General features: G+C 41.9%; 2 protein-coding genes across 2 annotated transcripts; both read right to left on the bottom strand.

The window, feature by feature from the left end:
• Positions 1 to 6,791: 6,791 nt before the first annotated feature.
• On the bottom strand, positions 6,792 to 8,072 carry LOC131680857 (uncharacterized). The gene has a single exon (XM_058961571.1). The coding sequence runs from the start codon at positions 8,070 to 8,072 to the stop codon at positions 6,792 to 6,794; it is 1,281 nt and encodes a 426-aa protein (XP_058817554.1).
• A 132-nt stretch (positions 8,073 to 8,204) lies between these two features.
• Positions 8,205 to 9,193, bottom strand: LOC131680856 (uncharacterized). Its single transcript, XM_058961569.1, has 2 exons — positions 8,326 to 9,193; positions 8,205 to 8,263 (listed from the first exon to the last, which is right to left on the bottom strand). The coding sequence occupies exons 1-2, from the start codon at positions 9,191 to 9,193 to the stop codon at positions 8,205 to 8,207; spliced, it is 927 nt and encodes a 308-aa protein (XP_058817552.1).
• Between the last annotated feature and the right edge of the window lie 14,574 nt (positions 9,194 to 23,767).

Genomic DNA, 23,767 nt, shown 5'->3' with positions numbered 1-23,767 from the left:
ATCTGCTCTTCCCAACTATGTCCTCCTGGATAAGGTTCGCCTACCTGTTCGCCTGTTTGTACCGCGGGTAATGAACTGCAGCAATTGCAAGCAACTGGGCCACACAGCCACTTATTGTGGCAATAAAAAACGGTGCGGCAAATGCGAGGGAGAGCATGAGGATGACGCTTGCGGTGGAGAAACTGAGAAGTGTATTTACTGCGGGGGCCCTCCGCATGCTCTTAAGTCATGCCCGGCGTACAAGCAGCGCGGGGATAAAATTAAGCGCTCCCTTAAGGATCGCTCGAGGCACTCTTATGCAGAAATGCTGAAGAGTGCTTCGCCATCTGTCCCTTCCGAAAATTCCTTTGCTCTTTTGGCTGGCGTTGAGCAAGAATCTGACGACCCACAAGAGGGAACATCATTGGTTAACCCAGGGGAATCCAGGAAGAGGAGAAATCTAGCCTCCCCTACATTGCCTCGTAAGGGTGCCAAGGTGTCGTCCACTCAGAGTGCGCCAACCGCAATCAATAAATCCAACGGAAGTGATGCACAAAAGCCGAAGCAATTTGCTCCAGGACTTGGAAATATTAATTCTAACAAGGAGTACCCACCACTTCCAGGGACACCAAAAACCCCAAGTGTCCCCTTTTTTCAAACAGATACTCAGTCCAGTAGCGGACTAATGAAATTTTCTGACATAGTGGACTTAATTTTCACAGCTTTCAATGTTACTGATCCTCTTAAAAGCCTTCTGATACGTTTTCTCCCTATAGTGCAAACATTTTTGAAGCAGTTGACTACTAAATGGCCCCTCCTTGCAGCGATCGTATCCTTCGATGGCTAAGTCATCGAACGAGGTCACCGATTCGATCACTGTTCTACAGTGGAACAGCAGAAGTATCCTCCCGAAAATCGATTCCTTTAAATTTTTACTAAATAGTTTAAAATGTGATGCTTTCGCATTATGTGAAACTTGGTTAACTTCCGATATAAATCTCAACTTCCACGACTTTAATATAATTCGTCTGGATCGAGAAAACCCCTATGGAGGAGTACTTTTGGGGATCAAAAAGTGCTATTCTTTCAACCGAATTAACCTCCCTTCGACACCAGGCATTGAAATTGTCGCTTGTCAAGTTTTAATCAAAGGTAAAGACCTTTGCATTGCTTCCATCTACATTCCTCCTAGAGCCTCGATAGGGCACCGAACGCTTTGTAATATCACGGAATCCTTACCGGCACCGCGGCTAGTTCTGGGAGACTTTAACTCGCACGGTACGGTATGGGGCTGTCTTCATGATGATAATAGATCAACATTAATCCAAGATCTTTGCGATAATTTCAACATGACCATCTTAAACACGGGAGAAATGACGCGGATTCCTACACCACCAGCACGCGCAAGCGCGTTGGATTTATCTCTATGCTCGACTTCGCTACAGTTAGATTGCACGTGGAAGGTGATCCCTGATCCCCACGGTAGCGACCATTTGCCTATCGTGATTTCAATTGCTAACGGTTCAAGACCATCGGAAACAATCAATGTCTCGTATGACCTCACACGGAACATTGATTGGAAGAGTTACGCGACCGCGATATCCGTTAAAATCGAATCCACTCAAGAACTTCCTCCGGAGGAAGAGTACAGGTTTTTGGCTGGCTTGATTCTCGACAGTGCGAATCAAGCTCAGACTAAACCAGTACCCAGCGCGAATACCCATGGACAGTCTCCCACCCTGTGGTGGGATAAAGAGTGCTCAGAGCTGTACGCGGAAAAGTCCACTGCATATAAGGCCTTCCGGGAAGACGGGTTACCCGCTAGCTATCAACAGTACGCGTCGTTAGAAAGGCGAATGAAGAGTCTAATGAAAGCCAAAAAACGTAGTTATTGGCGCCGGTTCGTCGACGGGTTAACGAGAGAAACAGCAATGAGCACTCTTTGGGGTACGGCTCGACGTATGCGTAACCGTAATAGTACCAACGAGAACGTGGAATATTCAAACCGTTGGATATTTGCTTTCGCCAAGAAGATCTGTCCGGACTCTGTCCCGGTACAGAAAACGTACCGCGCCGCGTCTCCTCACGATACCGCGAACGAAACACCGTTTTCGATGGTGGAGTTCTCACTTGCTCTCTTATCATGCAACAATAATGCCCCAGGGTTAGACAGAATCAAATTCAACTTGCTGAAGAATCTACCTGACACTGCAAAAAGGCGCTTGTTGAATTTATTTAACAAGTTTCTTGAGGGTAACATTGTCCCTCATGACTGGAGGCAAGTGAAGGTCATCGCCATCCAAAAACCAGGAAAACCAGCCTCCGACCACAACTCATATCGGCCGATTGCAATGCTGTCCTGTATTCGGAAGTTGTTCGAGAAAATGATCTTATTTCGCCTCGACAATTGGGTTGAAGCAAATGGCTTACTGTCAGATACACAATTTGGCTTCCGCAAAGGCAAAGGGACGAACGATTGCCTTGCGTTGCTTTCTACAGAAATCCAAATGGCCTATGCTAACAAAGAGCAGATGGCATCAGTCTTCTTGGATATTAAGGGGGTTTTTGACTCAGTTTCTATCAACATTCTGTCAGAGAAGCTGCACCAGCATGGTCTTTCACCAATTTTAAATAACTTTTTGCTAAACCTGTTGTCTGAAAAGCACATGCACTTTTCGCATGGCGATTTAACAACATCGCGATTTAGCTACATGGGTCTTCCCCAGGGCTCATGTCTAAGTCCCCTGCTTTACAATTTCTACGTGAATGACATTGACGATTGTCTTGCCAATTCATGCACGCTAAGGCAACTTGCAGACGACGGCGTGGTCTCTGTTACAGGGCCCAAAGCTGCCGATTTGCAAGGACCATTACAAAATACCTTGGACAATTTGTCTGCTTTGGCTCTTCAGCTGGGTATTGAGTTCTCCACGGAGAAAACTGAGTTGGTTGTTTTTTCTAGGAAGCGTGAGCCGGCGCAACTCCAGCTTTTATTAATGGGTGCAACGATCAACCAGGTTTTCACATTTAAATATCTCGGGGTCTGGTTCGACTCTAAAGGTACCTGGGGATGTCACATTAGGTATCTGAAACAGAAATGCCAACAAAGGATCAATTTTCTCCGAACAATAACTGGAACATGGTGGGGTGCTCACCCAGGAGACCTGATCAGGTTGTACCAAACAACGATATTGTCGGTGATGGAGTACGGGTGTTTCTGTTTCCGCTCCGCTGCGAACATACACTTCATCAAACTGGAGAGAATCCAGTATCGTTGCTTGCGCATTGCCTTGGGTTGCATGCACTCGACCCATACGATGAGTCTCGAAGTGCTGGCGGGAGTTCTTCCGCTAAAAAATCGATTTTGGGAACTCTCATATCGATTGCTCATCCGATGCGACATTCTGAACCCGTTGGTGATTGAAAACTTCGAGAGGCTCGTCGAGCTTAATTCTCAAACCCGATTTATGGCCTTGTACTTCGACTACATGGCACAGAGCATTAATCCTTCTTCATATACTCCCAGCCGTGTTCGTTTCCTAGATACTTCTGATTCTACTGTATTCTTCGACACATCCATGAAGGAAGAGATTCGTGGAATCCCGGACCACATACGCCCGCAAGTGATCCCCAATATATTTTATAATAAATTCCGAGAAGTCGACTGTGACAAAATGTTCTACACTGACGGATCAAATTTCGATGGGTCCACTGGCTTCGGTATCTTCAACAATACTATCACCGCTTCATTCAAGCTCAATGATCCTGCTTCAGTTTACGTCGCAGAGTTAGCTGCAATTCAGTACACCCTTGGGATCATCGACACTCTGCCCACAGATCACTACTTCATCATTTCGGACAGCCTCAGCTCCATCGAGGCTCTTCGTGCGATGAAGCCCAAAAAGCAATTCCCATATTTCCTGGGGAAGATACGGGAGTCCTTGTGTACGTTATCTGAAAAATCTTATCAAATTACCTTTGTTTGGGTCCCCTCTCATTGCTCTATCCCGGGCAATGAAAAGGCCGACTCATTAGCAAAGGTGGGCGCATTAAATGGTGACATATACGAAAGACCAATCTGCTTCAACGAATTTTTTAGTATTTGTCGTCAGAGGACACTCAACAGTTGGCAAACCTCGTGGAGCAATGGTGAACTTGGACGATGGCTACATTCCATTATCCCAAAGGTATCAACGAAGCCTTGGTTCAGGGGGATGGATGTGGGTCGGGATTTTATTCGTGTAATGTCCCGACTTATGTCCAACCACTACACCTTGGATGCGCATCTGCGGCGTATTGGGCTTGCGGAGAGTAGTCTGTGCGCTTGTGACGAGGGCTATCATGACATCGAGCACGTTGTCTGGGTATGCGCCGGGTACTTGAACGCCAGGTCTCAGTTAAAGGATTCCCTTCGGGCCCGAGGTAGACCACCCAATGTCCCAGTCCGAGATATACTGGCAAATCGTGATTTCCCCTATATGTCCCTTATTTATACTTTCATAAAAACGACAAATATCCCAATTTAGCCCCTCTCTTTTTATTTCTCGTTTTAGAAGCTTTCTCTTGCCTTGTGGGACCGATCAGCTCCAGACTGCAACTATGTAACCGCCGTCGCACTTACCACTACGGAAACTGAAGCGAGAGCGACTCAAGGTCCGATGACTTTTGAAGGATTCCCCGCGGGTCCGAAGAATACCATCCGCCAATCCGACCTACTAGACTGAGGCGGTAATCTTTCGCTGATCTCCCGTTTGAGCGAAAGTTGCAAGTTTTGCTCTTCTCTCCCGGTCACCATCTACGCTTTCTCTCTCCTGTCCTTGATACAACTGCTTCTACAGCCCCCCTCTGAATATCTTGACCAAGCATAAGTCTCCGCTAAAAAAGTTCAAATTTGTATTCTGTATTCCTAGTTTTAAGATAGTTGTAATTTTACCTCTTTGTTAAAACTATTGTCCCCCATCTTGTAAATAGAATTGTATCCCTAGTCTTAAAACACCTGCGAATTTTCTCATAAATATTTGTTCCCCCTTTTGTGTACCAAACTATATTGTTAGTTTTAAGATAACTGTAAATATTTCCTAAAAATTATTACTATTGAATTCCTTGTTTTAAATTTTTTTCATAAAAAAAAATCTTTCGCCCCCTCTCTTGTATATAGAATCTTATTTCTAGTCTTAAGATAGCTGTAAAATTTTTCTTTTTTAAAAAAATATTTCAACATTGTAACCTCCTAGTTTTAAAATATACAAAATGTAGAAACAAAAGAATTTGGCACCGCCAAGCTAACGCATTTGTGCCTATCAAATAAACGAAATGAATAAAAAAAAAAAAAAAGAATTCGACAGTCTTCAGTAGCTCTGCCGCTTACCGAAGTACGATGGGTAATGAACTAAAAGTTAGACACCAGACGATAATAAAAACCCAGGTCTTGGTTTCTAGTGAGGAAATTAAATAGATCAAATGTGTTGGTTGATTGGTGGCAGCTGTGGTTGTGTGTGATCTCGCTTTGCCGGCAGGGTGTGATCACTGTCGTCAGTGCGATAATCATATGTTCTTTCTGGGGCGTCATCATATCCGAGGGATAGCATTAGGGTTAGTGCGTTGAGCCAGAGTCTCAAAGGTTGCGGGTTCGAATCTCGTTTCTGGGGGCATTTTTTTCACGTAACTGCTTTCGATTCACTTACCACTTCCAACAAAAAGATGCTTAATACAAAACGAGAAACCACCCAACAGAACACACATTATCGCTTAATAACATTAAAAATCAATGTAATAACCACTTGACAAGGATAATAAACTTCTTTTTAGAATCCTTGGAAAAGGACCGAATGGACCTAAAATTAGTATGAAGAAAAAATAGTGTTTTTGAAAATCAAAGCCTGTATAGCCAAACACATAACCATTATACAGTCGACCCCCATCCAAAAGAGTTCTGAAAAGAACCTGTTGCGGCCAAAGTCCGAAAAAACCGCGAGCGAAAGAAACCGAGAGAAAAAAGTTTGTCGAACGGAGTAAAAAAACGCGTGTTGACGACTCGATGGTATAATTCACTGTAATATTTTATTCACAAGATGCAAGGGTAGTGGTAACAAATTAGTGGGTAAAAAAAGCAAATTTGTATAATGTTGTGATTTCCTGTGTCTGTACCTGATAAACGGGTAGTTGATCTAGTCGCTCGTAGGGGCCCATCCAGTGATTTCGTGCCGACATTAACCGCCCACCAAATTACGATTAGGAATTTCCGCTCCAAGTCTTCCCGGAACGTACTCGTCTTTGTCTAATGGCACGACTCGCAACCGTCTTACGTCTCGTCTGGTGATTCCCGTGGCGGTTTTGACCGACACTACACGAACTAATCCATCAGGTCCGGGGAAGGTTTCCAAAATTCTCCCTAGCGGCCAATGCCTCGGTTTTTCGTCGTCCTTTACCAAAATTACAAAATCACCTACTGCGATATTAGGCGATGATTGCTGCCACTTCGTGAAACGTTGCAGCGAGCGAACGTATTCGAGCTGCCAACGGGATCGAATCTTTTGCGATAGATTCAAATTAACTCCATCGAGACAATGAGCTAATTTGACGCTCCAGCATGTTAATTTCCGGAACTGTTGTGAGAGCTCTTCCGATTAGGAAGTGTGCAGGTGTCAATGGCTGAGGGTCATGAGCGTCATTGGAGATCGGTGTAATTGGCCTGGAGTTCATTGTTGCTGCAACCTGGGTGAGAAGAGTGGACAATTCTTCGAAGGTAAAGTTTTTATTGCCTGTGATTTTCCCTAGATGGTGTTGGCGCCTTTGATCGCAGACTCCCAAAGTCAACGGTGGTGTGGTGACCGAGCGGGTATGAAGTTCCAGACTACACCTTTATCTGCCAAGAAGTTGGCGACCAATTGGTTGTGGTTTGCGGAATTTATGAGGCGGTAGAGCTCTTGGCGTTGCTTAGAGGCATCTCTGAAATTTGTTGCGTTGTCTGAAAACATTTTGGCTGAAAGTCCGTAGCGACTGGAGAACCGAGTGAACGCTGCCAAGAATGCGGAAGTGCTGAGATCCGATACTGCTTCCAGATGAACCGCCTTTGTTGAGAAGCACACGAACAGTGCAATGTATCCCTTGCTCGGCACCCCACCACGTGCTCCGCGCCCAACGATGCTCACTGGACCAGCATAATCAACGCCGGTAATCAGAAACGGTGGATGTGGCTGAACGCGATCTGCAGGCAGCTGCCCCATTTGCTGGTAGATCGGGGCCGGCTTAGCCCGAGCGCAGACAATGCACTGACGATAGACCTTGCGAGCGACGCTGGGACCACGTATAATCCAGAACCGTCTTCGAGATACTGCTAGCAGTGTTTGCGGTCCGCAATGATGGTGCATGATGTGATCACGATGCAGCACGAGAAAAGTTAGGATGGAGTTACGTGGTAGTAACAGTGGATGCTTAGTGTCATATTGTAGATTTGATTGCTCAATTCTACCGTCCACCCTGAGAAGTACCCTTTCATCCAGGAACGGTTTAGGTTGAAACAGTGTACTTTGACGTTTTACGTCTTTGTGTTGATGCAAACGTTGAAGTTCATCATAATAATGTTGCTGTTGACCATGCTTTTGGTAGACTTCCAGGGCACGATTCAACTCCTTGGGAGTTAATGTTGTGGTTTGCCTTGACTCCCGACAACGGAAACGCAGCATGCGGGCAGTGACTCGAAGCATTTTCTGAAGGTTTGGATAGTATCTGTTGATTTGTTGCTGTTGAGATGTGTTCAGTTGTTTGCTTGCCGTGTCATGTCCTGATTTAGTATTCCAAGGCGGTCCAACCCACCAGAGCTTATTGTCCTTCAGCTGTTCCGGTATCATCCCACGTGAGATCAAGTCTGCAGGGTTGAGATGCGTGTCGACATGACCCCAGCTGATTGCTGGTAAATATGTTACGACCTCTGCCACTCGGTTGGCAACAAAGTTCTTCCATCGGGATGCACCTATATTGATCCAGGCCAGTGCAACCTCGGAATCGGTCCAGGCTCGTATTTCGAACAAGGGTTGATCGATGGCGCTTGTCACATTCTTTATTAGTCGTGCGAAGCGCACAATTCCAGTCATGGTAATGTCGTCCTACCGTTTTCCATTGGAGCAAGTTTTGATTTAGCGCTCAGCAAGCGCGATGCGATGGTGCCGTCGTCGTCGATGGAGCGAATGTATACACACGCACCCATAGCCCGCTCGGAAGCATGACTATAGCCGTGCAGGAGCAAATGCGTTGTCCACTGAGCTCCAATCACTCTTCGAGGAATCTGAAACGAATTGAGATACGAAAGATTTTGCACAAAAACAAACCAATCTTGTACCAACTCACCGGGGGGAGTAGCATCCCAGGCCACCTTCAGCTCCCATAGTCGCTGCATTACCAGCTTTGCCTTGACAACGATTGCTGCGAGTAGTCCCAAAGGGTCGAATAGGCTGGCAATTTGCGACACTATGGTTCGTTTTGTGGGCTGAAGGATCTGTGATGGCTGATAACTGAAATGAAGCTCGTCACTGCACGGCTGCCAGTGAATGCCGAGGGCTTTGATGGTATTGGAGTCGTCGATTTCGATGGGCATCTTCAGTTCACGATCTGTTTCTGGAAGACCTTCTAGCGCAGCGGCATCGTTAGACGCCCATTTTCGTAGGTGAAAACCGCCAGGATCGAAAATATCCGACAGTTGACTGCGTAGGCGCTTGGCTTCATCAATGTTGTCTGCACCGACGAGAAGATCGTCAACGTATGTTCCCTTGGACGCCTTCTCCACCGCTTGAGGGTATCGTTCGCGGAAGGACAGTAACAGCTGTTGCACACATTTCGTAGCCAGATATGATGCACTTTTAGTGCCGTATGTCACGGTGTTTAGTTGATACTCGTTCATGGGTTCATCATTCGACCATCGCCAGAGAATCCTTTGGTAGTCGCGATCGTCTTCATGTAGCAGCACCATGCGATACATTTGTTGGATGTCTCCGGTCAAAACGATAGTAGGAAAGCGAAATCTAAGAAGTATGGCAATCAATGAATCCTGCAGAACTGGTCCCGCCATAAGAATATCATTGAGGGACTTCCCGCTGGTGGTTTTAGCGGAAGCGTCAAAGACCACACGGCATTTCGTGGTTATGCTAGCTTCCTTGACGACGCAGTGGTGAGGAAGAACGATAGGACGTCTTGTGGTCGATGGTGCAGCCAACGACATATGTCCTAATTAGACGTATTCACGCAAAAAGGCATGATACTGTTCCAGAAGTTGCGGATTTTTGTTCAATTTCCGCTCAAGATGGATCAGTCTTCTGGTTGCCATTTCCCTACAGTCGCCCAAGGTATTGGGATTTCCCAGGAATGGAAGACGCACTACAAAATGTCCAAAATCGTTGCGTGTAGTGTGCTTCAGAAAGTGATCCTCACACTGTGTTTCTTGGTTACTGAAGTACGGTTTAGTGTTAGCATACTCTTCGAGCTCCCAGAACTGTTTTAACTGTTTCGATAGAAGATCATCAGTAGAAGCCAATAAGCATAATGGTAAGCTCGATTCTGCCGATTGTTTGGGATATTCGTATCCACCTGAAACCACCCATCCTAATTTGGTGTTTTGAAGGACAGGCAACCGGTTCTCTAGGCAGAGCTTGATGGTTCCTGATTTGAGCGTGGATCGGTTAGATGAATGGAACTGGGAATAGGCCAATTGCTGATGTCCACCGGTTTTATGGGTAGCTCGGACGTGATACGATCGAAAACTACGCACGGAATGACGTTTTGGTACTCCGAGCAGCGTGAGCTAAACGTCACTAATGCACCCTTACTGACATGGCCAAAGGTTCCAGAAATTCCACCAAATTAAAAGTCGACGTCAGCGGTTGATAGACCCAACTTATCGCACAAATCTGTGGTTATGTAACTGGTGTGAGAGGCGCAGTCAAGAATTGCTCTACAAGCGAAGCGCCTCCCATTTTTGTCCTGGACGTTAATTGTAACTGTCAGCAGGACGACGTTAGTATCGACAAGGTCATTTGTCAGGTTGAGATGTGAATCCAGTGATTGAACCACTGAATGGGGTCCGGAAAGCTCCATAGCGTATGACGTGCTAGTTGCAGTTTGAGCGGCTGGTGGGTGGAAGGCTTCGTGCAAACGAGTATGATGGAATTGGTTACACTTCCTACAGCTACCAGATTTGCACGCTTCGCCGGCATGTAGTTTCAGGCAGTTTTGACAGAGCTTCTGTCTGTAAATATAGGCAAAGCGTTCATTAGCCGTCGTGTTGATAAACTAACGCACTGATATAACTGATGCGGTGATTTGGCGCAGTAACCGCAGACCGTATGTGAAACATGTTGGTTGGTAGATACGAGTGTAGGTGTTCTTGGTTGAACCTTGGCGGGCGGCATGAAAAATGTTGTGGATGTTTTCGAACGACTTGGTTGCATAGATTTTAAAGCGCAGCTATGTGAATCGACGAATTTCAGAAATCTGTCCAGCGTAATTTCTTTATCCGTCATGTCAGCCTTCTTCTGGAACCACAACTGTTTCGTATCGGGATTCAGTTTATCAACGAGGATGTACAGCAACCAGATATCACGGCCCTCACGTTTCATGGCCTTGAGCGCTCGAACAACTTCGTCAGACACATCGTGTAGAGAGCGCAATCCAATGGCGGATGGAGACGTCATTGATGGTTGGCCCAGAAAGCGCTGTATATGCTGTGCAGCTATTTCGAGTGGCTTATCGTATCTGTTCCTTAGTTTGGCAAGCGCGGGTGCATAATTGGCGTCCTCGATCCTAAGGTGAGAAATCAAAGACCCAGCTTCGCGAGGTTGGTCTTCAAAAAATAAAGCTTCTGACTGGCCTAGGTTCGGATTTTTGTGAACAGCGCTGTCGAACAAATCGTAGAACGATGGCCACTCGAGAATGTTACCGCTAAATATTGGAAGATTTATGCGTGGTAGTTTAATATCAGAAAAAATCTGTGCGTTCTGATCAACACTTGCTGCAGCGGTGCTCGAGTTGGCAGCTTGATGCACAAAGGCAAAATTGGATGACAAATGGCGGAAAAATTCTGCTTGCTGTTGTGCTAGTTGCCGAATGGCGTCGGTGCCATTTTGCATGAGCGGGACCTCGTGCTGAGTGGACGAGAAATCCATCCTTTTTAGCAATTTGTTGAATCCATTTTTCAGTAAAACGACGTTTTCCTCGAAATTGGCCAATTGATCGAGAAGGTCATCAATTTCGGTGTCTTTGCATACCTCCACCATCCGTCCGTGGATCGCCAGGTACCCGCTCCAAACTTCTTGGAGGTTATCCAGCTCAGTCTGGATGTCTATATCGTCCAGCTCCTCACTTGCTCGGAACCGAGCTAAAATCCTTTTTATACGATCCAATCGTGATTCCTGCGATTTTCTCCCGCAAACAAGTGAGTCCATTGTGGATAATCACGCACAATTTTTCTTACTCTTGAGGGTTTGTCTCAAACTGGCGCACTTTTGCGAATCGCGGTACGTCGGCGAAAACGGATAAAACGCGCTTTAATTGTCACCAACGGTCCCGAGATCCGGTTCGAGATTTATCTAACCCAAAAAGTGGCAAATAACCCTAAGGTTAAAACCTCTACAATCTAAATGTAAAAAAGTATCAAGACAGAGCCCATCTAATATAAAATCAAAAACAAAAATTAGCATGATGATTTCAATAGTATAATTGGATAAAAAATCCGTTTTGAACCATACTGAAATGACTCTACAGGAGAACTGACCGCTCTCATTAGCGTATCAAGTACTTTTTCCAGTTGCATTTAAATTCTCCAATAAAGTGCTGGCAGCAACCTTCGACCAACATAGTTTTGTATTCAGGCTTATAAACAATTTTTCCATAGAGTGTAACGGTGCTGAAAGTTTCACTTGAACAGTCGAGCCCGGTACTATCCCGCAATAGCGCAACAACGTGACGAGAACTAAAACTTAAAGTTTTGCCAGTCGTTAGAGAACCCCCTTCCTCCTACGCTCCGCGGCGTCAAAACTTTTTCCAGCTCTGCTAAAATGTGATCCCGGTTTTGTTTTCAACGCAACTTTCCGCTGTCTGGTGAATATTTCCACGTCTTGCCTATCAAAATCCTTCGGGTGGACATGCTAGTGCCCGATGGCCCACGCCTAGTGGAAAGGTTTTAAATTTAGTTTGACGAGTTTTCATCTTGTCCGCGATAGACGGATAGGGTAAATTCTCATAATATTTTTCCGTTTACCGACAACTTCGTCGACGCCGTTGAGTTTTTCCGGCATCCTTCTAGCGGTATTTATTAGCATTAAATAGGATTCTCTTTCGCAAGAGGAAGCTCTGCATTGGACCATTAAATGTTGACGTTTTCTAAAGTTTCGTGAAAATGAAACTCCGCGATGCGGTGCTAGTTTCAGTCTCGTGATGTGTTTTAGCTAGGGTTCATTGACTTTAAAAAGGAATTACAACAGTTCAGTCGTGCATCAAAAATCTAACATCTTTAACTTGAAAATCGCAGCGAGTTACAAAAACCCAAATTATTCTGGATGCATCCGAATGCTTTTATGTTCACTACACGAAACACAACGGAAAATTTAATGGTGCCCAGATTTTGCTGTGGTATCTCCCTTCCCATGATGTACAACTTTTTTTTTGTTGCCCCGCTTACGTCATTGCCGAAGTGCAAAAATATTGACCCGCCAAACAGGGGTACTTTAGCTGCGCTTTTCGAAACAACTCGCAACGGATGTTTGTTTTATGATAGTTGGCTTCTGAAGAGCCAGTGATGTACCTACCTACTACTAGCTTGGCCGCTTGCGCGCCCAGACTGCAAGTGGTGCTTCTCTATCTCTCTCTCGTTTTGTTTGCTCCGCGCTGTTCGACTTTTTCGCTACCATGTTTCAACAGTGCCCCGCTCGGAAACTGACGTTCGCTTGGAGTGTTGTTTTTACCGACGCTGCAATACGGGATGGGATTTTTTATTGCTATATTATTTTTTTGCGTTGCGTCGTGTTTGAAAAGTCGGGTGAGTTTTTAACAAATTTTTAGGATTGAGTTCCAGTGAATATTGATTTTTATAACGTAATCTAACCTATGTTGAACCGATGATTTATTCACATAATTTGCTACGTTTGACCGTAGCAATCACAGGGGATATAAACAGTAGTACTTGACAAAATAAAGTACACACATTTGTAACCGTGATTATCTCAGAATTTATAGCCGAAAACAGCTTTGGATTAAAAATGAACACTGTAGATGCAGCGCCTTGAGAGTGACAAATCATTTGATGACAGCATTGATTGGGATACTATCCAATTCATTGTTGTGATTGAAAATCCCGAATAATAAAAACATCATTTTGCACAGTTAATTCTTTAAATTGATATTTAGTATGATCTCTTAGAAATGCGAATCACCTGAGTCTACGGCATGTCCGGACAAGCGTAAAGTAACTTGTTACTTCATGCTGTCGGAACCGACAAAAAGTTAAGTCACGGTAAACTTCCACACTAAGCATTTGCGACTAATGTCAAAGACCCTGACTCCTACGGTAGCAGACAAAAAGTTAAGTCGCCGGTGAGCTCTAAGCTTGCATATATGATCCTTCCACGCTTTTCTAAACTTTCTCCCTTCAACTCCTTGCTCTCCCTTGAGTAGTATGGCTCTAAATATTGAAAAATATACTTCACCTTCCAGTCTCTTGCTAATTAAATGCCGTAACAACTGTTGACAAATTGACTCAATAGGTCGTTAACAAAAAATGGTTAACAAAAATGGTAAAAATACAAAATCATTTCACTTTTTATTTGCTCAGAATGTAGTGAGAATATTCAAATCGTTGTCACAAATACATACAGAGATCAAGACAGTTTTTTTTAAAATATTATCTACTTGTCATGAATCTTTCTCTTTCGTACGCACTTCAGTCATCAACAGGATTTGCATTTTTTTCGTTTTCCCAAATTCTCGGGGCGCTACGGTCTTCAACTGGTCTCGCATTTTTTCTCTGCTCTCATATCTCTCTTTTTTGCTTCACGATTCTTTTCACACAATTAGCTTTGCCTACCATTTCTTGGCTTTGCTTTTGGCGTCCATTACGAAGCACAACTTTTCATTTATTTTTGACTCTTCGACAGCCAATCTTTTGACATAGATCTTCACATGACAAGATCGAACGATAATAATGATAAAAACTTCTTTACACAAAGAAAAAATCACATTTCATTTCATGCTCTTTATATCGTCAAACTAAAATTCAAATTCAGTCCGTGATCCGAAAATACTCACCGTAAAATCGTACCAGCTACGCCAAATTGTAGAATTTAACCCAGATAGATGGTACTTTCGGATGAGATTCCAGCTAAAAGAATTCACTTTTGTGTTCGGCCCGTGTGACTAGCCACGCTTTATTCATCCGCTCTTGGATACAGTTACACTTTGACTGCCAGTGATCGCAATCGCTACGACTTCCAAACAGGCTTGCGAAATGTACCAGAGAACGACACGAATGAGCAGACAACACAACTGGCGGCAGCTGCCGACTGCCCAGTACTGCAGCAGCAGCGACTGGAAATGTCATGGATCTCATAACATTTTCATTTGGGAATGTTATGTTCGTTCTGTTCTGTAAGCTGTCTTTTTCTCCCGAGTCCGAGATAGACCAGTTGTGGTAAACAGTTACTCTTTCCCCATGCTTTCTTTTATCTTCGAGTGGATTAAAATGACGTAAGTAACGTTAAATTTCACCATGATTTTTTTCCGAAAATGTTCAATCATAGTAAAATTTTCAAAATAAATTTTAAACATCAGCAAGGACTGATACATCATATGGTAGTTAGTTTCGACTTGCAATTTGCACGATATTATATAAAGAAAATAACCCTGTGGTGAAAGAGTTCGGAACTATGTTACATATCTATTTTATATTGATAGAATTGAAAAAAAAACTATTTGAAAGTACACCGCCTTGAGAATATTTTTTAAAAAGTTTATGGAGGTCCAGACAAAGAATTTTCGCATTTCGCTTACCATGAGCAGCGATTACTTGAAACCCTCAACTGGATTACGATTGCCAAAAACTTAGGTAACCGATCTTCTTAATTTTTCCACAATTGTTCGTAATTAGTTATTCTCGTACTTTAGCGAATCTTTTTAATGCATAAGTTTTTATTTTGAGTATAGTAATTTTTTGATGCAAATTTTACAGCTCAAAACATTTAGGAAAAAGTTCCCTAATGCAGAAATTTTGATTGAAAAATATTTATTTATTTAAGCGTTAAGGTACGAGGAATACTTCTATACTAATAAGTTTTTTGAGTTTTAGAATTTTAGTTCATATGATGAACTTTCATCGTGATCATAGCAAATCTGTTAAAAAATGTTTTGAGGAAAAAGCCATAGCTCTACCAATTACCAATAAGTTTTATAAACCTGCCTTTGTTTTTTTTTGGTAAGAAAAATGTACTATCAAAAAACTATACCTTAAATATAATAAAATCATTGCTTTATCAATCTTTATCACCTTTGAAATTCAAATTTTTGTCACTTTTTCATCGTAGAAAAGGTATGCAACCTTATTGGATTACGAAAAACATCTTGCGTTTAAAATGAACACTCCGTGATTTCTCATGATTTCATCCTGTTTTGAATAATATGAAAATAATATTCTAGTACTGAAATGAATTTCAGTCTTCTCCAGATATTGATATGCATAAAATTGGGAGATTTTATCTATTAGAAACACGTTTTTCATTGCTTGTCTCAACGCAATAATATTTTTGAATCTCTAAAGATGGGATCAACGTCTTTTGTCAATGATTTTTTATCTTTGTGGCAAGGGTACCCAAAATGCCAAGAGAAGATACCAGTATTCAAATATCTGCATTTTCTCAGATAGTCAAGTAGCACTAAATGCCCTAAGGCAGCGGTTCTCAACCTTTTTCATACCACGGACCCCTTAGAAATTGCCCTGGGTTTGCTGTGGACCCCCACGGATAAACATCGATTTTGTATGCCATAAATATGTTTTTTTCAGTTTGTTAGGAAACAAGACTTGAAATTCCAATCTGCACTCGGAAAATATATTTTTCTTCGCGGACAATGACTTCGCGGCCCCTAGGGGACTGCAGACCCCAGGTTGAGAATCACTGCCCTAAGAGCTCCTACATGTCGCTCAAAACTAATATTGAAGTGCATCCTTGCACTACGACAATTGGCGGAGAAATATCTTGTCAATCTATACTGGGTTCCTGGAAATTGTGGAGTTGCAGGGAATGAAAAAGCCGAGGAGTTAGTAAGAAGAGGGTCTTCCACTAATTTTATCGGACCAGAACAATTCTGTGGATTTTCATCGAGTGCCCTCAAAATGGAGCTGAAGAAGAGGGAGATCACAGCTATAAACAACAATTGGGGGTACCGTAACTGGACTGCGACAATTAAAGAAATTGATTTCACCTAACGATAAAAAAGCCTGGAGTAACTTAGATTACGGGGGTAAGGGTTTCAGCGTGAAAAAAACACTTTTTGCGATTTTTTTTTTAGAACTTTGCGTGAAGCGAATTGATCAAAACTTTTGTACATTATAATGTATTATTTCAATAACAATAACAAACGCCATATAAATTCATACATGGTAGGCATTTGTGGTGGAGCGTGTTTGTGTGCTATTGAATGGGGATTATCTGCCCGCCAGATGGCGCTTCGGGACAAATTGTGTTTTCCACCTATTTCGTTGAAAGTTGCAGCAACGCGCGATGGGTATTAGCTAGCTTTAAATAAAAATATCTATTTTTGACGAAAAATTCCGCCTTTTATGAGTAAACACCCCCTTAATCAAAAAATAGCTTAAAAACTCAACGTAGGGTTTAGGTATTTTTACCTAGAATTTGTTTAAAAGAAATCGGTTAAGTAGTTTTTGAATGGAAAGTAACACCGCAAATCATGTTTTTTTCCAGAGACGTTCTACAAAAAGCTTCGTCACCGAGTCGTTTGTCGATATTTTGCATAGAAAAATTACAGCATGTTATTGAAATGGTACACTATAATGTACAAAAGTGTTGATCAATTCGCTTCACGAAAAGTTCTAAAAAAATTTGCAAAAAAGTATTTTTTCTTCATGCTGAACCCCTTACCCCAACAGATAATGGCAATGTTTGAGGAAATTGAATAGAAATAACATAGCACGCAACATAATGCTAGCCAATCTAGTCAACTTACACGAAACAATATTTCGTATCAATTAACGATCAGGAATTCGTGTAGATTGGTATTCATCCCTTTACTTAATTCATAAGAAAGATATAAGTAACAAAAGTGGCTTGTTAATTATCGAATACATGTGTTTAAGCGAAATAGTAACTTGAACGAGCACCCCATTTGAGATAATATGTGAAACAAAGATGATAACCAACGGTTTCAAATGGGTAGGGTTTAGATAAGAATATACTGAGAATGGATTCACCACTCCATGTGTATAATTGGTTTAACTCTCATCTCAATATAAGTAACAGAGCAATCATACGATAGAAAAATAAATAGAAACCCTTAACTGTAATTTATACAAAATAATGCGAAAAGATTACAGCAACATTGCACAGAAGTGAACAAAGTAGATAAAAAATTAAATCATTCCTCAAATTCATACGACTTGGAGACCATTCATAAATTACAAAACGCAAAAATTGCTCAAATTTGACGCCCTCTCCCCACGGAAGCATGTTCCCGTTCTGGGATACTATTTGTGAATTTCAATGGAATGCTGGCAATATGGGTATCAAAATTCACGGAATTGCTTCAGTATGCTGTATCTCGTGGTTTTCGGACCATTTGGTGGTATGACCCTGGACTCGACATTCCGGAGCAGATTCCCGTGGGGCCGTGAGTCGCCATTCCAAGGTCAAATTGCCATATGGACCCCTAACAATAAATAGCAGACTTCCGATACAATTTGAAGAGTTTTGATACTCCTACAGCTAGGACATACCCTAGTACTGGAACATTACTCCGGAAAATCCGGATTACCAAGAACCAAGTCCATTCATCCGGTTCAATTTTACTGAATCAAAAAGTGGACGAGTTCCTTAATCCAAAACGTCTAAAAGTGTCCAAATCGGTTAAAGAAAGCCATATTTATGAGGATTTCAATTTGTGGGTACCAGGGTACCCTCGTCGGCCTGTTGAAGGAGTTTTTTGTTGGACACATACCGGTTAAGAAAATAATCTTAGATTATTTTCAATCCCCTTAAACAATCAAATTGTGCATCGCCAACAAAAAATAAATAATAGCTGACCATTCCCCCACTCTATTTTGGCACTTCCTCTTTCTATATTGCCCAAAACATTCTCTCCAAGCTGTCGGGAGAAAATGTTATGACATCACGGTTATGGATGGCAAAACAGTTCAGATATGCGGCTGTCACAACATCTCTAACTCGTAACATTCCCGAAGCACCTGACTTTACCTTCTGAGCACATTACTGTACATCGCCACTCAGAAACAGCCAAATCTTCGGCTTCTGTACAAGAGTGCTACGAAATGACTGTACCCTAATTCGCTTGCGTGTGTCATACCTCTCACGGTAACACACAGCACTCATTCAGACACTGAACGGCTATAGCAGCGCTCGGCAGCTGGGCTCGCCGCTGGCTGTGACTGTGATGTCTTACACTGATAAAATCAAGTACCCATTAATGCGTAGAAAACTACTCATTTTCAATAAAAGTGGAATAACCCATTAAATGGGTAAAGCGTTTGTACCCATAAATGAGTACAGACCTTGTACGTCAACCTGGGTATGTTTCACCCATTATTTTTCGCAGAACTGTTACAACAAAATGCGTAAAAAATACCCATTCATGAAATTCGCGCCAGAATGAAAAATACTGTCAATAGAATTATTTCTGAATTAAAAAAACATAAAATAACATTCATTTCACATTATTGTTTCCTTATAAAAGTATAGGAATCTAGATAGAAATCCTATTCTTAAAATTACTTAACAAAATAAAACCGCCAACTGGATATATTTTTGATGGCTGGTGGATCTTTTGGCTGCTCTAAAAATGCCGTACTGGCGCATATTTTCAACATCCTCAGTAGTCTAAACAGACGTTGTTTTCGGAGCATCGCCGAAATGTTTCGTTTCCGCCACGGACTCCGATGCAGGGCGATAATTTGCAGGTTCCACTACGATCCTTAGTTTGCAGGTAAACTCGCTTGAAATAATGCTTACGGATTTTTCACCCATTATCAAGATCAATATACCCATTGCCATTACCTCATCGAGTAGCTGTGAAATGGATAAAAAGTACTCACTACAAATGTTAGAAACAAAAAATACCCATTTTTTTGACAGCTCGAATAACTTCCGAAAATGGGCAATTTGAATACATAAAATGGGTAAAGTTTTTTTACCGTGTAGGTACCAGTCGAAATAAATGTTAGCAGTTCGCAAGCCTGCTTCCAAACCCTACTCGCTCTCTTGCACTCTATCCCGATGTCTCAGCATATTACTTCAAAGGGTGTAAGAATGCTTATTATCTCTACTCCACACTAGGGATAAACAAACAAAGCACAGTATGCCTAATAGAAACGAAAGTTAAACTAACCACCTAGCCTGACAAAATGACTAATAAGATTACCTTTTTAGATGCACGACAAGCTTTAAGCACAGTGGAAAGTGAAGTCAGAAATTTGCGGTAAATCAGTTCTGTTTGGCTGGCTTTTCTAGATTGTAAGAACTTATATCATAGTTCGTTCGCGAAAAAAAAACATTTTAGTTCAATTGATACTGTCAGGAACTTTGTGTGAGTAGCTATTACTATTCCTATAGATTTAGAAAGTATTTGTGAGGTTAATGAGTTAGGGATCAAGATTACCCAGTGTTACATGACTCAAAGATACCTGTTGTCTGAGGTGAGCGAAATTCAGTTTTTTTGTATAAGTTGTGTGACTTTTCATTCGAAAAACTTATTTTTATACACCCGAAATTCAACGGGTATGTTTCTATTACTTTTAGGCAAGATTCTATTGCCTTTTCGGTAACATACCACTCATTGCGGTATTAAACTAATATTACCACAAAGGTAATAAACAGTGGAATCAAAGGCGTTGTTTATGTTAAAGGCTCGCCCATAGTGAAGCTAAATCTACCTATCAAACAGTCAGATGACTACCTATCGTGAAAAGTAAGCCAACATTCTTCTTTTGGAGAACAAGCAAGAAAAGTACTAGTGTTGATAAAAATAATATCATGACGAAATATTTCAATCGACTAAACGAGACACTGTATTCAGTTTATTATGATTTCTTGTAACAATATAAAATAAATTACATGGAAAAGTGTTACGAATAAAGTGCTTTGAACCGCGAAACAGTCGGTTTTCAATTCAATCCATATTAATTTATTGTGTAACTCGGTAGAAGTAACTCAAAGTTACAGCATAAACTATGGGTGCCAGGAACAAAGAAGAGGTCATCATTTTAGGCAGTGTTGCGCATTCCTCTGTGCGGGACTCTATAATACCACAGACTTTAGCGTATCCCTACTTAGAGCATCTCATCTACAGCCAAAATCAATTTCTGGCACATACTATTAAAGACCATTTCGAAAATACCCATATTGATTTGGTTATAGCGGATTTCGCTAAACCGGAAGTCGCCATCTTGGATTTCAAAATGGCGTCAAAAATCAATTTCTGGCACCTACTCTTCAAGACCATTCCGAAAATACCCATATTGTTGAGGTGCGTGTGGGCCATAAGGAGTCTTGCAGACCCGTCTCTTCCATCTTTCCGAAAATCTTCTAAGTTTTTTTCATTCAAAAGAACTTAGAATATTTTCGTAAAAACCGCATTAATTGCGAAACCCGTGCAAAAAAAAACTTCCAAAAATATTCTAAGTCTTTTGCTGACAGTTTTTTTACGCCGATTTTCGAATTACGGCGGTTTTTTACGCGGATTTTCCAATTAACGCGGTTTTTTACACGGTACGTATCCCCCGCGTAAAAAAAACCTGAGCGTATATCATATTACTCCCACGACGTTACTATCATCATGCCACATGATAATTGCTGGTTTACCAAGTCAGCCCATAAATCATTTCAGATCGGTTGAGAATCCTGACGTCGTTAGATCTGCGACCAGTTCGATATGGAACGCCTTGGTCACTAGACCCACCAAATTTTGCGGCATAGTATTTAACAGGAACTCGTTGGATTTTGATCAAGAACACACCACAATGCTCTATGCTTACTCGGTGAAACGGCGGAGCGATAAAACGACAACACTATTTGTGCTTTTGAGCAAACTCCTTGTCCTGGTTGATGTTCCACAAGAAAAGCAGTTAATTTGAAGCTGATGAGAACTAATGAAATCGAATCATTTGGTTCGGCTTGGCAAGCCAATGCAATATGTACTATGCTGTATTTCTCATTAGTGGAGACACATTTTATGTAAAAAACTCTTTTTAGAGTTACCATCAATACTGCGCTAGCTTAGTCCTGTCACTAAGTTAGTGTCGGATTCTGATGAAACGAAGCCGAAACGCAATGCCCGTAAAAAATTTAGGTTATGTCCCCTCACGCGCAAATGTGGTTTTAAACAATTTCCTCCTTAGTGGAGAATAAATGGTTCTTAACTATTTTTTTTCCGCTAAGGAGAAATGTACGTCCCAAAAGCATCTCTGGCTGAGCGAGCTAAATAATTGTTCCTGATTGATTACGCCCGCACCCGCCAATGTTTCACTGAAACACCAAAACTATTACCATATACCCAAGAATCTAACTGCTTTGTGCGCTTTGTTTCCCGAAATCCCTTAAAGCAGTATCCGCGCGTTTTCTACATTCCCACAACCACTTACGCGGAACCGTGATTGACATAAACACCAGAGAGAGGCGGTTCCCTTGTACGGCAGGATATCACTTCTTGTTGCCGAAAGCTAACGTTTGCCAATTTGTTACCATCGCGCTGCTGCTGTGCTGCTGCGCTGATGGAAAAACAATGAACAGGAAATTTCCAACTAGAGCAAACATCCTGCCAGAGATGATATTGTTGCGAAGCGCTACCACGTAGAAAATTTCTAATTTATGACCGTGCAGTTGTCGCAACTTTGCGACTGTTATTATAATGGTTTAAAATTCCTGCCAACGTTGAAATCTAAGTTGTTTTCCGAAGCATTGGCTGGTATATTGCGTTCTATAGGTGCAGTTTGTCAGTTCCGGTACTAGACAGGGGCGGACTTTCACAGACGTGATCAAATTATTGCGTTGCTTGAGCCGCCCTGTGATTAAGCTAAAACAACGCAAAATTGTACATTTTCTAGAATAACATAAGTTACAGGTTTAATAGCCCCACTGGGTCACACGGGAAAAGTTCACCAACTCATGTGAAAATAAAATAAAAACCCAGTCCCATTCCAAAATTTCATATGATGTTTGTGTCACTATCCACGAATTGGGCACTGGTCGACGGACCGGACATTACATCACAAGCAGAAGAGTGCCGCCATCGCCGTCAGCGTCGTCATCATAACAAACACGGGCTGCTTTTTCTCACACACATTTTCCTATCCACATAACATGGGAATAGGAAGGAAGGTTATGGAGCGTCGAAAGGAACAACACGGGCATGGCCCAATTTGCGACAGGGGAAGTAACATCTGAGCTTTGCCATCAAACTCACTGACAAAGACCAGAACTGGACACATTCCGACTCATGAAATTCAGGCCATTCTGGCGCATAACTTACCACGCACTGTTGCAGAATTTCGCGAAATTTAGCCACGCGATATCGAGTGCAGCGCGCTGGTCATGTCACATCGGCTGGTGGGGCGTTGCGTGCTGGGGCTCGGAATTTTTGCGATTGCCTGCGTTGAAGGACATGAAAAGTAAGCTCGAAAATTTTTCGAAGGTGGCATGGAATCCTGGAAGTACCAAAAATGAGGGACGGTTATATTTGATTGGAGTGTTCTACACACCAAAAAATAATAAAATTTAAACGACATGTAAATCAATACGAATGTAAACATACAACGATTGAATCAGAAATTTGATTGAAACTTACGTTAAAATCAATTGGAGCATCAAACAGCATACAATTTTACACTTTCATTCGTGTAATATTACATGTCATTATTTTACAGAAGTATTCGAGTAAAAATACATAAGAAGCGCATTGGTTTTCCGTTTAAAGAAACTGTAATTTACAATCCACATGTAAAATTATAATAAAATTCGTTGAAGAAAGCACGACAAGTCGTGTGTGTTTGTGGTTGAACTTAATTTTACATTTATATTTATGCTCCAAATATGTGCATGAAAATAAACTTAAAATTACAAAATATTTTTTTCTGTGAAGTTCATAAGGGTTATCGTACTTTTCTTGAAATATTTGTCAAATCTAAATTGCATTTTTTCACATGCATACTTATATCGGGATGCTCGATGAAACTACTATCTCGTCAAATGCATTTGACGTTCGTAGCGTTTTACATTACAAACTATCAGCAACATAAACCTATGAATCCTTTCAGCATCCGCCGTCCAACAGATACACCAGATCAATGCAATACTGAGTATTTTCCAGGAGAACGATACTGTATCGTAACACTGGACGATACAAGCCATTCCTCTACCATATTTATAGTCAATTCAGCAGTTCGCTACCAAACACCACGCGATGCGATTTTTTCCTCCTCGAATGAAAATTTGATCTTTGAGCTTGATACTCACCACCATCTTGTGCACTAGCTGATGGTCATCATAGCCAACTGCTATTGCTAAATATGGCA

The sequence above is a fragment of the Topomyia yanbarensis genome, chromosome 2 (genome assembly GCF_030247195.1).
Source record: "Topomyia yanbarensis strain Yona2022 chromosome 2, ASM3024719v1, whole genome shotgun sequence".
In the NCBI taxonomy this organism is placed as follows: domain Eukaryota; kingdom Metazoa; phylum Arthropoda; class Insecta; order Diptera; family Culicidae; genus Topomyia; species Topomyia yanbarensis.
This window is presented reverse-complemented; position numbering and strand designations above follow the sequence as displayed.